Raw genomic sequence first — 17027 nt, forward strand, 5'->3', positions numbered from 1 at the left:
AATTAAGATCATGCATTAACTGTTTGGAATATTTAATTAATTAATTTATTATTGATGATTAAGTTAAAATTCGTTTACAGTACCAGGCAGGTAAATTGTGGATTTTTTTAGTTAAATTTTAGGCCTTTTAATTTAAATCATGCATCAACTGTCTGGAATATTAAATTAAATAATTTACAGTTAACGGTTAAGTTAAAATTAATTTTCAATACCAGGCACTTAAAACGTGAAGTTTTAATATTTCAGGAATTTTCGTTAAAATCAATTATTAATTGCCTGAAATATTAAGTTAAATAATTATTGATTAAAGTTTGTGTCTAAATTATTTTATAGTAACAGGCAGTAAGACTGTAAAATTTTAAAAATTTCAGGCATTTTAATTAAAACCAGGCATCAACTGCCTAAAATATTAGATTAATTAATTTATGGTTAAAGTTTAAATTTAAATTAATTTACAGTATCAATTACTTGTACTTCTGGATTTAAAAAAATTTTAAGCACCTTAATTAAAATCATGCAGCAACTACCTGGAATATTAAATTAATTAATTACGGTTAATGATTAAGTATTAAGATAATTTACAATACCAGGTACTTAAAATATGGATTTTTAACATTTTAAGCATCTTAATTAAAATCAGGCATCAACTGCCTGAAATATTAGATTAATAAATTGATGGTTAATGTTGGTATTAAAATTAGTTTGTAGTGATAGACCGTTAAACCATAAATTTTTCAAATTTCAGCTACCTTAATTAAAACCATGCATTAAGTGCTTAGAATATTGCATTAATTAATTTATGGTTAACGTTTAAAATTACCAAGTATTTGACCTTTTAATTTTTTTAAAATTTTAAGCACCTTAACTAAAATCATGCAGGAACTGCCTGGAATATTAAATTAATTAATTTATAAATAATGATTAAGTTGAAATTAATTTAGAGTACTAGGCAGTTAAACTGTGCATTTTTTAAATTTCAGGCATTTTAATTAGTATTTTGCATCAACTGTCTGAAATAATAAATTAATAAATTGAAGGTTAATGTTTGTATTAAAATTAGTTTGTAGTGACAGGCAGTTAAACTGTAAATTTTTAAAATTTCAGGTACTTTAATTAAAACCATGCATCAACTGCTTGAAATATCAGATTATTTAAGTTATCGTTAAGTTTAAATTTAAATTAATTCACAGTATCAGGTACTTGAACTTCTGGCTTTTTTAAAATTTTAAGCACCTTAGTTAAAATCATGCAGCAACTGCCTGGAATATTAAATTAATTAATTTATGAATAACAATTAGGTTGAAATTTATTTACAATACCAGGCAATTAAACTGTGCATTTCTTAAATTTCAGGCACTTTAGTTAAGATTATGCACCGATTGTCTGAAATAATAAATTAATAAATTGATGAATAATGTTGGTGTTAAAATTAATTTGTAGTGACAGGCACTTTAACTGTAAATTTTTCAAATTTCAGGTACTTTAATTAAAACCATGCATCAAGTGCCTAGAATATTTAATTAATTTATTAATTAAAATAAGTTAAAAATACCATGCACAATTAAACTGTAGATATTTTTAAATTTCAGGCTAAGGAGGGTTAACGCCATATTCATTTCATTTGAATTAAAAAAATTTTAAAAGCAATTTCTATTTGAAATTAATGACCTAGTATTCTACTGAATAATTATTAAATTTTCACTACCTTGTGTATCAGGTTTCAATGTAATATGTTTGACTAGTTTTTCTACATTTGACATAATTTCATTTAAATTTATTATACCAGAAGAACAAAAAAATAATTTTAACCTTATATAACCCGAATTTGAAATGTTTATAATTATTGTAACAAAAGCATTGGGATTTCGCACGCGCCATTTTTCTAACAACTGAGTTGAATATTGGTAGGATCAAAACTAAAAATTGTTGAATTTTTAAGTTGGGTATACCTGGTAAGAGTTCCTCGCTAGTGTCCACCCTGAAAGGGCAAGTGATACCAGTGGAGCAGGCTTGAGTAGTTTCCGGTCTGATTTTTACGTCGCAGAGATCGCTGTGCTCGCCCGAGGTGTCTTTACATTCTACCATTCTGGTTTGAATGCCTTCGCCACAAGATACTGAACACTAGCAAAAAAAAAACATTATTTAACTAAATTAACAAAAAAAAAAAACTGCGAAAAAACACATTCTTCAAATAATTTCAGCGTTTTTATAAAACTACCCTGTATGCTGAGAAAAAAAGATTTTTGTGCAATTTACTTCCTTCTATATTCCAATCAGTCGATCGATTAAACTTTCGCGATAGCACTATGAAAATCGCATCCATAAAACCAGCAACTCAAATCCCCCCGAACATCGGTAAAACCCCCAAAAGATAAATGCGGTGGTGATTTCGCTTAATATCCGCCCTTATGGATAAGACTTACCCCGGACCATTTGCTGGTGAACCACGTGGGACAATCCATCCGATTGCAGGCCTCTTGAAACCACGGTTTACGGCCGCCATTGCACTTCGATTCGTCCACCTATAAAATAAAAATTTCTCGCTCATCCTCCACTGCCTGATTGCCGAAATTAGTTCTTAGGTGAGAACTCGTAAAAGTTAGAATGGATATAACCGAGCGCGGGTTAAGTCGTGATTTTCGGGTGAAACGGGGTGCGGAGGGAGGGACTTTTTAGGGTCAATCTTATGCCACTTTTGTGTGGGGGCAAGCTGCTTGAGGTACCCGACCAGAATTCGAAATTTTCTGTGTTTTGTGAGAGAATGAGGCTTTATTAGAGTCAAAAATGTAAATTAATGGAAATTAGATAGGAGGAGTTAAATAAATAAAATAAATATATGAAATTAGAGAAATAGAATACAAGAAACGACGCTTCTAAATGTAACAAGTGAAATTGAAAATATTAAAACGCACATAACATCTTAAGGCTACCAACAGTAGCTACGTTTACAACGCGTGTACCAAATATTTAATACTTGGATCAAATGACGTCACAAAGAATATTTTACCATTTAAAAAAAAAAAAAATTGTGATCATTACCAGTATGCGCGCCAATGGTGAACATTCTTAATTGCTTTTGACAAAATGTGCATATCTCCACCGGTTTCAGAGCAATAAACAAATCGTCAATTTTTAAGCATTTGCGGACATACGTTTATATAGCAAACTGTCATTAATTTTCCATGCAAAGTCACCCCCTGAAGTTTGTAACACTTATTCACTAACACCCTGTATATGTATAACTGAAGGTGATAACACGCATTTTATACCATGACTTCCATTGACCGTGCCTTCTGTTTCGTTCGAATAAAAAAATGTAAAAAATTCAAGAATATGCGATACTGGAAAAACGTTCTGACGCATGTATTTCTTGTAGAACCAAAGCATTTTTCTATGTGTGATGCAGGTCACTTAGCATTCTTTGGTACGCCCACATCTTGAACGCACCAATGCGACGACGATCTACGATCTATACAAACCATATTTCTGAAGAATTTATTCAAAAATTCTTGTGTATTTGTGAAATGGTATTTTGTGGGTGTATTGGTCAATTGTTAAAAAAAAAAACTATTTGTTTCTCGCCAACGTTTCGAATTATATTTAATTCATTTTCAGAACTCGAAGTCGTAGTTCTCTTTTGTCAAATTAAAAAAAAAACATATAACAGGGACAAAGACATAGATAACATTAACAGATTAGGTAGGAGGAATTATAATTATTAAAAACTGATAAAAAATATAAAATGAAAACAAACCGGTAGACTAGAGAAGTTCACTACTACTATTCGAAGCTTTCAATGATCATCGCTGTTCTAACACATTTGTGGGAAGGATATAGGGAAGATGTATAGAAGGATTTGTGGGACATCTAGGCAGTACTTTCTAGCCACTATTGAGTTAGAATACTTTCCAACTAATTGCGGAATTAACAAACTTCTTTTAGAGTGGTGTCATACTTTAAAGTCCCAAATATCAAAAACTAGTTCGAATATTCTCATGAAAAAAGAAACAGGATGTAGCGTTTCATTTTTCTATTCCTTATGTTCACTAACGCTTCATTGACATTTCGTTAATTTCAATAATTACATTAGTAATTTCAGTCAAAGTCTTTTATTCATATTTCTTTAAATTTACACTGTCAATGACACATTACTACTGTAACGCATCAATCTCCTGGTTTAATTAGTTATGCTTTCTGTTGACGGTCCATCACTTCTCTGATTGGTCATAATTAATATTTTCTCTGATTGGCTGATATTGACAGCTCAGGCGACAGCTGGGGTCGTAATCGATTTAGTCGGCACTGCGTCCATTTTTTGACGACTTGTTCCTGTGTTGCAGGTAGGAGCGCACGTAAAAGGCCAGTCTCATTGGATTTAGAACAACAACACTAAGACAAAACCGTTGCAATTTTCGCGATAGCTCCCATAGAAGCCGAAATATCGACCTTCAAAGTTTGGAATTTTTCATTTTTCGGGTATACCCCCCCGTATCGAATTTTTTCACCAAAAATTGATTTTTTTTTAAATCAAACTAAGTATACCAGCGTCTTATTTGGGTCACCTAGATTACGAAAACACCGGGTTATAACAGGATCCGAGCAGAAATAAGGGAATGAGAGCACTTTGAAAATCCTGAAAAAGTCGTTTTCGACGTCCGTTTTTGAGGCCCAAAATGGGCATCAAAAATGCCATATCTCAGCTACTAGAAGAGCTACGACCTTGCGGATGGTCTCGTTGGATTTAGAACGATAAAACTAAGACAAAACCGCTGGAATTTTCCCGATAGCTCCCATAGAAGCCGAAATATCGACCTTCAAAGTTTGGAATTTTTCATTTTTTCGGGTATACCCCCCCGTATCGAATTTTTTCACAAAAAATTGATTTTTTTTTAAATCAAACTAAGTATACCAGCGTCTTATTTGGGTCACCTAGATTACGAAAACACCGGGTTATAACAGGATCCGAGCAGAACTAAGGGAATGAGAGCACTTTGAAAATCCTGAAAAAGTCGTTTTCGACGTCCGTTTTTGAGGCCCAAAATGGGCATCAAAAATGCCATATCTCAGCTACTAGAAGAGCTACGACCTTGCGGATGGTCTCGTTGGATTTAGAACGACAAAACTAAGACAAAACCGTTGGAATTTTCCCGATAGCTCCCACAGAAGCCGAAATATCGACCTTCAAAGTTTGGAATTTTTCACTTTTTGGGTATACCCCCCCGTATCGAATTTTTTCACCAAAAATTGATTTTTTTCGAAATCAAACTAAGTATACCAGCGTATTATTTGGGTCACCTAGATTACGAAAACACCGGGTTATAACAGGATCCGAGCAGAACTAAGGGAATGAGAGCACTTTGAAAATCCTGAAAAGTCGTTTTCGACGTCCGTTTTTGAGGCCCAAAATGGGCATCAAAAATGCCATATCTCAGCTACTAGAAGAGCTACGACCTTGTGGATGGTCTCGTTGGATTTAGAACGACAAAACTAAGACAAAACCGTTGGAATTTTCTCGATAGCTCCGATAGAAGCCGAAATATCGACCTTCAAAGTTTGGAATTTTTCATTTTTCGGGTATACCCCCCCGTATCGAATTTTTTCACCAAAACCTTTTATTTTAATTTAACATTACAAAATATTTAATCAATGTCATAATTTAATACGTCAATTTCTTATCTATAACATTAGTTATTTTTTGTTCAGTATTTTTCAGTAGCCTTTTTGGTAGTTAAGTAGATATAACACGGTTAAGGCTGATATGCCTTAGGTAAAAAGGTTCATGAACTTTCCCCTGCGTAATACAAATAGATTCTAAAAACTTGAATAATTGCAATTTGCTTCCAAGTAATGACTCACTTCAAAGTCTAAAATCTCAGGAAGTAGTTAGAATATATTTATAAAGCAAAAAGCGGAATATTCCTTGACGTATGTTGTACGAATGTTCTATAAAGAGATCCAACACCAAGTACAAGCAATGACTTCTCAAGTAACGGATTTTTTTGGGAGTGGTGGCGGTAGAGTACGTTCATGCGTCAAAGTGATGACTCACTTATCAAGTCCGAAATCTCAAGAACTGGTGGGAATATTTTAATAAAATAAAAAGCAGGACATTCCTTGACGTATACTGTACAAATATTCTTTAAGGTTACAATTAATACAATAATAATTTTCAAAGTAAATACTTTCTTTGGGAGTGATAGCGTAAAGTAGGTTCATGCTTCAAAGTGATGACTTACTTCAAAATCTAAAATCTCAGGAACTAGCTGGAATATTTTTATAAACCAAAAATCAGGATATTTCTATACTTATATGGTACAAATAATCTTCAAGATTCCAATCAGTACAAGCAATAATTTCTCAAGTAACGAATTTCTTTGGGGGTGGTATCGGTCGAGCAAATTCATGTGTCAAAATAATCACTTACTTCAAAGTCTTGAATCTCAAGAGATAATAGGAACATCTTTATGAAACAAAATGCAAAATATTCCTTGACGTATACTAAATAAATATTCTCTAAAACTTTAATCAGTACAACCAATAATTTTTGAAATAACGAATCTCTTTGGGAGTGGTGGCAGGGGAGCAGGCCTGACTGACTTTAAAGTCCGATATCTCAAGAAATATTTGGAATATTTTCACGAAACAAAAAGCAGAATATTCCTTGACGTAGTAACGATTTTTTTAGGAGCTCAAGTGATAGTATCTATAGATAGCAGATGATTGCCACGTAGTATCTGGACTTATAGGAACTAGTTTAAATAGAAACTGATATATTTTTTTATCTAATTTGACTGTTTTCTCTGTTGTTTCAGTGAGCTAGAGCCATTTATTCTGAGCATTTGAAAACGTCAATTTAGATATACAGGAGGACATTTAATTAAATATTTGACAAAGCTCTATCAATCACCTCCTCACCTCCAATACTAATCTCACTTTAGTATATAAAGTTTGATGTGTCTATTCAAAAGTGCTAAAAAAAAATTAATCGGTTGACGTATCATCGAATAGTAACCAAAAATGTGTGGGAATATCGATATTTTATCGACCTTAGACTTTTGTATTTCACATGGCTATCTATCTATCATTTTAAGAGGCATACTATGTCCTATCTAACCAAACCGAAACAAAATCGGTTGACGTAGAAGGGAAAAATGTCTGGTAATAAAAGACATTTTATTAATTTTAGTAGGTCAAATAGTTCATATTGTGACACATTTTTTTTTAAATGGCAAACAATTTTCCATCATACTTCGCGAAAAAAATTGATGAAGGTTGAAGCAATTTACCAGTAAAAATGTATGCCAATAAACAGTTCATAAACTTAATGAACAATTTCCAGGGATATGGATTGGCAGGCGTGGTGCAATTGAATGGCTCGCACGATCGCCAGACTTAACATCGCTAGATTTTTTTCCTTTGGAGATATTTAAAAAAGCAAGATTTATAAAAATTTATTCAGTAAAGTGGACAGGATCAATGCTCAAGCACCGCTCCATCACAGCAGAAATAAATGGAGCGACAGCAACAGTAACCACAGTAAAAGGATGTCCCCAAGGAGGGGTTCTGTCACCTCTACTGTGGACATTAGTAGTAAACAAAATTCTTAACATTTTAAGTAGATCCGGATTCACAGTTCTAGGCTACGCAGATGACCTTGTAGTAATAGTTAGAAGCAAGCCGACGAGGGCGTAATATCGAATCGAATGCAAAGTGCCCTAAATACTATACAAAACTGGGGCGAAACTGAAGGATTATCTTTAAATCCTAGAAAAACAATTTTAGTGCCGTTTACCAGAAGAAGGAACTCAGAGCACCTATATTAAACGGAACTCAGCTAACATTTTCTAACGAGGTGAAATATCTGGGGGTTACCTTGGACCACAAACTAACTTGGAACAATCATCTAGACAAGACCATTTCCAAAGCCATAATGGCAATTTGGACATGCCGCAAACTCGTTGGCAAGACATGGGGGCTAAAACCGAAAATGGTATACTGGATCTACCAAACAGTCATTAAGCCCATCATCACATACGCTTCGCTGGTATGGTGGCCGAAGACCAAACAAACAACCGCACAGACCAAATTAAACAAAGTCCAAAGGCTGATATGTCTAGGAATAACCGGGGCAATGTCTATTTGTCCTACCACAGCCTTAGAGACACTGCTAAACATGCCTTCACTTCACATAAGCGTGAAAAAAGAGGCAATTAACAGTGCTCACAGGCTTTTCCAAACCGGCAAATTCAAGCCTGGGGATTTAAGTGGTCACCTGCGCATCCTCGAAGAAATTAAACTGGAAAATGCCAGCAAACCACGTGACCACATAACGGCCATGCTGGATCTAGAAATTCCATTCGAAGTGATCATAGATGATCGCCAATCATGGGAGAAAAAAGAAGTAATAAAAGCCGACAATGCATCGCTATGGTACACAGACGGTTCCAAACTAACAGAAGGAGCAGGACTGGGCGTGTCAGGCCCTAACATTAAGATCTCAAAGTCACTGGGCAAATACCCTAACATCTTTCAAGCTGAAGTGCTTGTCATAGACATATGTGCAGAAGAGTGCATCAACCAAGGCCTCCAAAGAAAACACATATTTATACTATCAGACAGCCAAGCTGCTCTAAAGGCCCTGAAAGCTTTTAAATGTGATTCAAAGCTAGTCTGGGAGTGCAGACAAACCCTAAAGCACCTTACAACAAAGAATCAAGTAACACTAATGTGGCTACCTGGCCACCGGGGTATAGAGGGGAACGAAGAAGCCGATCGCCTTGCAAAAAAAGGGGCTCAAACACCATACTATGGTCTAGAGCCATATTGTGGTTTAATGAAGACCCACATCACCGAAGACCTAAACAGGTGAGAAAAAGAACAATTGCTGTTGCACTGGAGAAGAGCACCAGGACTAAGACAGGCAAAAAAGTTTATAACCACTTCTAGAAAAAGAGCTGAACAGCTCCTAGACATGAACAGATCAGACATCAGAACAGCAGTCGGACTCCTAACCGGTCATTGCCCAGTGAAATATCACCTAAAGGCAATAGGTATAACAGAGGACGACCAATGTAGATTCTGCAGCAATGCCACAGAAACAGCAGAACACCAGCTCTGTGAATGCCCGACCCAACTCTGCAAGAGGCTCAAGTACCTGGAAGGGGTACAATCAACACCTCAAGAAGTGGGACAACTACCTCCCAAAAATATAGATTTGTACGGCAGTCCAAGTCCAAAGTCCAAGACTTTTTGAGACAAACTAAGACAAGTAGAGTTATGCACAAAATATCTCACAGGTAGCAGTGCTGAGCGGCGGATCAGCCGAAACGACTCCCTTCTCAATCTACAATCTACCAATTTATTTATTGTAACAAAATAAATAGTTTTTTTTTCAAATAAATTGTTTTAAACGTGTTATTTTATTTGTGTCTAAGTTATTTAAAAAATACAACGCAACATTTATTTATTTATTTATTTATTATTAATTTTCAAAGAAATTATACATAAAGTATTCCGTGCAAATGAGTGTCTACGTTCATATATCAAACTCCGATGCACGCCCGCAAACGAACCGATACAACGTTGCCGCGTCCTAAACTCGTTTAGTATAAAATTATTTAAAACGCACTGATAAGACCGTGAAAAATAATTGAATTACTGACGAATGCGGTTCTATTGGCACCGTCGTCGCCAGTTTCTGCTTTTAGAGTAAAATAATTCTCGGCGATTCCTTAAACGGGGGTCCGAGCCAATTTGAAATATTCGAAATATCTGAAATATGGCCGGCGTTTTCGCCAATTTTTAACAATTATTTTAAATCGCACCGTGTTGTTGTGTTGAATTACGCGCCTTCGCCAATCTATTAGCATTATTATTTCAAATTGTCGCAGGCATATAGGTCTAGGGTTTCTTAAATTCTGCTTCTGCTGGATGATGATGATGAGTCACTAACAGGAACTTTCTGTTATTCGAGAGTTAAACGCGTATTTGCTAAGCGGTTTTGGTTTATTTAATTGGGTGGAATTTAGTGTTGTATTGAAGTAAACGCGTTGTGGGTGTATTTGTACCTTACTGTTATGGATTGATGTAAGTAAGTTATGTTTAATTATAGTTCGTTTTTTGGTTCAGTGCAAGTCTCCACCTTATTTTTTCGGAAATCTGCTTGGATAAATTAGCATTTACAATTGCCCTGATTATAATTTAAAAAATTTATACACCCTGCATAAAATTAACAAAAAGTGAGATATAACGTTATCCAATTTTTTTAATGACTATTGTGTGCATACCAAACATGAATTTTTTACTCCTTGTTTTTTAAAAGATATGCATTAATCCCATTTCATTATGGTATCTCAGTAATTTCAATAAAACCCCGTATAAAAATTTAAGAAGTTTTTATGGATCTAAGAAGCCTTTGCGGCCCCCCAAAACTCCACTTTTACAAACTTTCTGATCGTTCCTCCTCGTAAAAATCGTCGTGGAGGCCTCAACCCTTCCTTCCCCCCTCTGCCTAATTTGCTAAGTACCCTTGAAAGTTTCCCGGTCAATTTACGACTGAAGAAGCTGAGATGAAAGTTTGCCTAAAATTAGGCCATTTCGTGGGGGAGAAGAAAAATACAAGGAAAAGTAATAGTCCAATAGTGGCCGTTTTCGCCAAGTAAATTTAATCGAGGTTTTTGATGCTTTGAGATAATTTAATGAAAAAGTCAAGTTTTCGCAGAAGAGATTTAAAGAAAAAACAGGAAATTTTCATATATTCAGGTCAGGATTTGGTGTTGTTATTTAAATATTAGTTCAATAAAAACGGGGTTCAATAAATTCGTAAATTATGTATCTGATTTTGATTTTGACATACTTAGACATGGCACACTTCTTAGGATGATACCTTGCTTTTTTATACCTATTCCTGGATGTAATTTAATAACAAGCCCAAACAATACATCATCTATTATTATCATTAAATATATATTTATTTAAAGATTTTTTAATAAATTTTTGGTTTTGGTATATTTATCAATTGTAAATGGTTAAGGTGTATCTATTACACTGTAGAATAAACATATACATATCATATACGATTTTGTTTACAAAACAGAGAAAATTTCGGCATTTAAAAAAATTGAAACAGGACTTGCATGTCTAGTTTTTAAACTCGTTTACTATACCTCAAATATTTGATGAAATTTTTCTGAAAAATCACCGTGTCTCGTTCATATTATCCAATCTAATCACGCTGTTTTTATATTAAATATTTATATCGAAAATTATATTAAATTTAAATAAATAGTGTTATTAAATTAAATGTTAAATACATATTTTTTGCAAAAACATTGTTTTTCATCAACACAAACCTCACCCCTCTACCCACCCCAAACATTTGTCCATTAAGAAATTTTTTGGAAAAATTGAAAAACTTATAGCCCTGTTTTTGTAATAAGTATTTATTAATATTCCTATATATGATTATAACAAATTTCAATAAACAAACTGTGTTATTAGATTAAATATGAACGATGATATCAGCTGTTATTCATGCGTATTCTTTTGGAAAACAATGATATTTGATCACAATTTCTTACTGGTAAGTTGTGTAGGGTGGGTGGGGGGCTAAGGGTAGGAATAATGAAAAGCGTTTTTTTTTTGCAGAAAATCATTAATTAAAAAAAGATGCCTTTTAAGAAAATTATAGGTGATAAAAAAATCTATAGTTTCCTCAAAAATACAAATTTGCTCAATACTAAACAAGAATTTAAAAAATGAAATTTATTTTAGAAAAATGCAGCGGTGTACTTTTTTTTATTAAATAATATTTAAGATAAATCTCTTATGACGCCATGACCATAAAACATTTCTGCAAATTAAAAAAAAATCTACATCTATATTGGAAGTAAAGCCATCAAAAAAAAAACTCATTCTATTACTAGATTTGAAAATGCCACAAAAGATTTTGAATATCTTAGCTTTACATGTTATTTTAAATAATAAAAATATACTTGTTACAAACTTAGATAAACCTCCGACAACTACTAATACATCTAATTTTTTTGATTTTTTGGAGGATATCGTACGTATGGCAGTACCATTTTATGATAGTGTCATATTTCTTAATCATTTAAGACAAACAGGTTCAAGTCAAACACTTCTTAGCTTGTTAAAAATTTTTGAACTTTATAAAAAAATAAGAGAATATTTTTCTATTTAATTGGCCGATATGGAGGACTATCTATAATATTCTAAATTGTTACAATATGTAGACGACTTTCAGGTGTATCTATTTTTTGACTTATCAGGCTTGCTCTTAGCTCAAAATAATAAAATTAACGAAAATTAATCCTAATTTAAAACTGAATGCTATGAAGTTTTGGGTGATGTTTGTAACTAATAATTAAAATTAATGCACTGAAGTTATGGATACTTTGAAAATAACTATAATAAGTGAAGCTATATCCATTGTTATTAGGAAAAACTCGGTTCTTGTTTACAAAACAATAGTTGTATTATTATTGACCTATTTTTAATTAAGTAATTTTAAAATTTTGTAAATCCAAGTTATGTCCCTTTATTATGTATTTCAACCTTTTAACCTTGTCCAAGGCACTACAACTTATAAGATGAATTAACAGAGCCCCTTAGTCTGTTATCTCTGATGATGGACATGTTATATGTCCAATACATGTAGGATTTACAGTTTTTTAAATAAATTTAGTAGAGGATGACTGAAACACTTTTAGTTATCTATTAACTCCATTGTAAGAATGGACTACTTCTTCAAGTTTAAGAGTGGGAATGGACCCAAATTTAATTTTTTACAGCATAATTAATAATAAAACTAATAAAAAGTCTACATCGATACAAAAACATGCTACCCCCAAAAATAAAATACGATGCCAGTATGATATAATGGTTTTATCATTTGCTCGATTACGGAGACATGGTATATCGTCATTCTTTAATAGTTATTTATTTAAGATAATTCAATTAATATAAAATAGTATGAGGTTAACATATTTTATTTAACATAACATATCGTTTATTTTTCAGTTGGCCAACTTCAGCTTTTGAAAAATCAATTGAATATACAAGCATTCGTATGTGGTCAGCCCATTTGATGATAAATATATTACTCACCTCATAAACTACTGTCTAGAAAAGTAATATTTTCTTCGTCTTTGGCTTACTGCAATCGGTAGGCCTATTCCAAAGACATCCGACCTTAAGGATTTTTCCGACCTTAGAATAGTCAGTATTTTGCCAACGTTTTCAAAAGTTTTTGAAAAATTTGTTTATAAACAAATATACCAATATGTATGTGAAAAAAATATAATTCCACACTATCAGTGTGGGTTTAGAAAAAACTATTCAACGGCGACTGCCTTAGCTACAGTAATCAGTGATATAATTGAGGCCTATGATAAACGTGATAACGTTATTTTAGCTCTTTGAGACTTTTCAAAAGCGTTTGACACCATTGATCATAAATTATTAATAGCTAAATTAAAATATTACGTCTTTCGTTATTCGCTGATTGATTTAATATCTTCCTACCTAAAATACAGGTTTCAGTGTGTCTCGTGCAATGATAGGGTGTCTGATTCTATCTCCATTTTATCTGGTGTTCCTCAGGGAAGCGTGTTGGGTCCTTTACTGTTTTTGGTATATACTTCTAGTATTTTGCAGTCAATAAAACATGGCAAACGCCAAGCCTATGCTGACAATACACAACTTTATTTTAATTTTAATTCTGTTGATGTTTTATTGGCAAATTGTAAGTGAACTCTCAGCACAACATAATTTAAAATTGAATGCCTCAAAATCTTTATTACTAATATTTGGCCCTAAAACGAGAACTGATTTTATTAGAGAGCATTTAGATGTAAATATTATTGGTGTAGTAATTCCTGTTGTTAAAACTGCAAGGAACTTGGGCATGTGGGTCGACACTGATATAAGATTTAAAATGCATGTTTCTAAGATTACACAAAAGGCCTACCTTTCGTTAAAACTTTTATATTCCAGCAGACATATCTTAAGCCAACAACTTCAAAAGAATTTATGTGAATCACTAGTGTTGTCAAATTTTAATTACTGCGATTTTATCTATGGACCATGCTTGGATATCAACACAAAGTATAAAATCCAGAAAGTTCAAAATACTTGCGCTAGACTTATATTTGGCTTAAGAAAGTATGATCGTATTAGTGCTAAAGTTGAGGAGTTGGGATGGTTAAGAATGGAGATCGTAGAGCTCTTCATGTGGGTAACTCTCTTCACAAATTAATAACATGCCCCAATGCTTTTTATTCATTAAAAGATAAATTTGTTTTAAGAACTTTCGTACATTCACGAGTCCTACGTATTTCAAGTTCATTTGCTATTCCTCGTCATCGGAAGGCCTTATTTAAACGAAGCTTTGTATATAACAGTATTAAATTATATAATAGGATTCCTGACAGGTTAAGATCTTTAACATATACCAAGTTTAAAAAAGCGTTTAAAGTTTTTATTATAAACCAGGAATTATGAAAGGTGAGTGCATCAGTTATTAAATTATTATTCTGTTAAATTTTTTATGTGTTACAATGATTATTATTATTGTTTAAAAATGATAATATTATCTTTTGTCTAAAACTTGTAATATTTAGACATTATTTTTTTTTTAATTATTTTGGGTACTTTTAGGTCATTACTTTAATTTTGCTAGCCAAACACAATGTATTTTTGTTTTATCTCTTTTAAATTTAAATCTTAATTTTCTTTTGTTAATAGTGTATTAGTAAATAAGCCATCTATGGTGCTTCAGTGGTTAAGTATGAATAGCTACTGCAGCTAGACTTCGCCACTGCTTGCACCTATACCATTAAAATATTAAATTAATGTTTTATACTACTTACTTATGTATTTTGTGGTATCTAATAAAAGACGATTAATTATTATTATTATTATATGTGAATTTTCACCTAGAAGTTTTTTATTAAATTTAAAAAATTATGTTTTAAATGCGCAACTTGCTGCAGTTATTTGGAGGGTTCACTTGTCATAAGATCTGCTTAACTGATTCCTGCTTTAAGCTTATATTATGAAGTAAAATTCCAAATATTTAAAATATCTCATAAAACTTGACTTTTTCCTCTCCTATGGTCCTAGCTTGCCCTTGAGCTTATTCCTACATTTTACCTATTATTTGTAGAAGCGTTAGCGACTATTTATCATCTTTTTTGACATAAAAAAATTGATATATTTGTCTGTATGAGTAGTTAAGGTATAAAATTTAGGATGTCACCTCTCAACACATTGATAATATTGGATCCACAAAAATGTTGTTTTTTCACCTCCACCGAAGGGAGCGCTATTGCCCTAATAAGTCAAAAATTAGTAAAAAAATGGGTCAAATTCCTTTCGCCCACGAGAAGTCAAATTTTAAGTATTTCAACGACTTGAAACCCTCAGGACTTAAGGTTTATTGGGAATTTAAGAGCTGTATACTTTTCGAGTCTTATTCGTATACAGGATGAGCCATTGTAAGTAAAAAAAAGTTAAACTGCTTCATAGGCCAAACTACGATTTGAATAAAAAAAGTGCTTAAGCGAAAATGCTTAGTTTTATAGGAAAAATGACATAATTATTTAAAGCTTTTTTTTTGATAATGATTTTTTAACGTGTTCTGGCATTTTCAGGTTTTTCTTATGAAAAAAATGCTTTATCATTTCTCTTTCAAATGCGATATAAAGTGAATTTTTTTGTGTCAAATAGGGCGAGCAATAATTACCTTTTCTAATAAGGGTCCGACCCAAAAATCGTATTTTATTTAATAACTTTCTGGTGGCGCCACCTGGACTATTTATATTTTCAGGTATCAAATACTGTAATACGCTAATTATTCACGTATCATTAGAATTCTTCCAACTTAACAATTTTTGAGTTATTTTAATTTTCGTGTTTTATTCATTGGCTGCGTCCCTGTATATTATCAGAAAAATTAAACATCATCTATAAGATCCCAATTTTTTTTTTACAATATGTATTAAAATTTCAAAATTCCAACTGTATTACAAGTACCAAAAAAATGCGTTTTTCTCAAACAAGTCCATTTTCTTCTGTTTTTTTCGTTTTTAAACATAACCACAATGGTGAAATAATCCAATATGGCCGCACAAACAGCGGGTACCTCGGCATGTTTTTTTTTTAGAAGAGTGTCACTTATCCAGAAGCTGTCAATTAAAGATGCCGTCTAATCAGAAAAACTGTAGGCTTTCCGAATATGTGCATATCAATTGGGGAAATTGTGTATTGCACCGATAAAAATTCGGCAAAGTTTTGACGTTTTAGAAAAATGCCTTTTTTTTTCAACCGAAACAAGGTCGAACCGGGTGACTCAAATACAAATTGGCACTGGTTATTTATTAAAAAATAATCGGATTTACACACGGTGGATCGTATTGATTTATTAAAATCATGCAATTTTGAATTAGTGATTTGTTTATATTGGAATTAATTAATTTTAAGAAGTATATTAAGTTATTTTTGGCTATACCGGTGTGTCTTAGAAAAGTGGTTCGCCCCTATAACTTTTTTAATTTTCAAGTTGAAAAACTGAAATATTGTAAATGGGTGTAGCATCCAAATTGGGGTTGGCTGACGTATTCAGTTGTTTACTATCACTTCCGGTTTAACCGGAAATGACCCTAACTTTCTTATTTTAAATAGGATCCCCCAATTTTTTTGACATTCTTTGATAAAAAATGACATTTTAAGAAAAATGATACCCCATATGTCAACTTTTGACACCTAACCTTTAAATTACTTAATTTTTTTATTTCAATCTAGAGTGCCATGAATAATTTAAAATCGTTAATTTTACATCAAGAAGTCCTAAAAAAATATAATCGACTGTCTTCTGTTTTTCACACCGCAGATGTCAAAAATTGACATATGGGGTGTCATTTTTCTTAGATTGTAATTTCCTATCAAAATATGTTGGGAGGTCCCATTTAAAATAAGAAAGTTAGAAGTCGCATGGGCATCGGTTT

At 32.6% G+C, this 17027-nt stretch overlaps 1 protein-coding gene across 1 annotated transcript in view; it reads right to left on the reverse strand.

Annotated features, from left to right (window-relative positions):
• LOC126734913 (protein madd-4) overlaps nt 1–17027 on the reverse strand; it is a 531919-nt gene that overhangs the window by 57696 nt on the left and 457196 nt on the right. Inside the window, exons 11-12 of the mRNA XM_050438751.1 lie at nt 2424–2522; nt 1950–2121 (exon numbers count right to left, since the gene is read on the reverse strand). Of these exons, the coding sequence (XP_050294708.1) occupies nt 1950–2121; nt 2424–2522 (271 nt within the window). The remainder of the gene's footprint in view (nt 1–1949; nt 2122–2423; nt 2523–17027) is intronic.

This window comes from Anthonomus grandis, chromosome 4, assembly GCF_022605725.1.
Source record: "Anthonomus grandis grandis chromosome 4, icAntGran1.3, whole genome shotgun sequence".
Classification (NCBI taxonomy): Eukaryota; Metazoa; Arthropoda; class Insecta; order Coleoptera; family Curculionidae; genus Anthonomus; species Anthonomus grandis.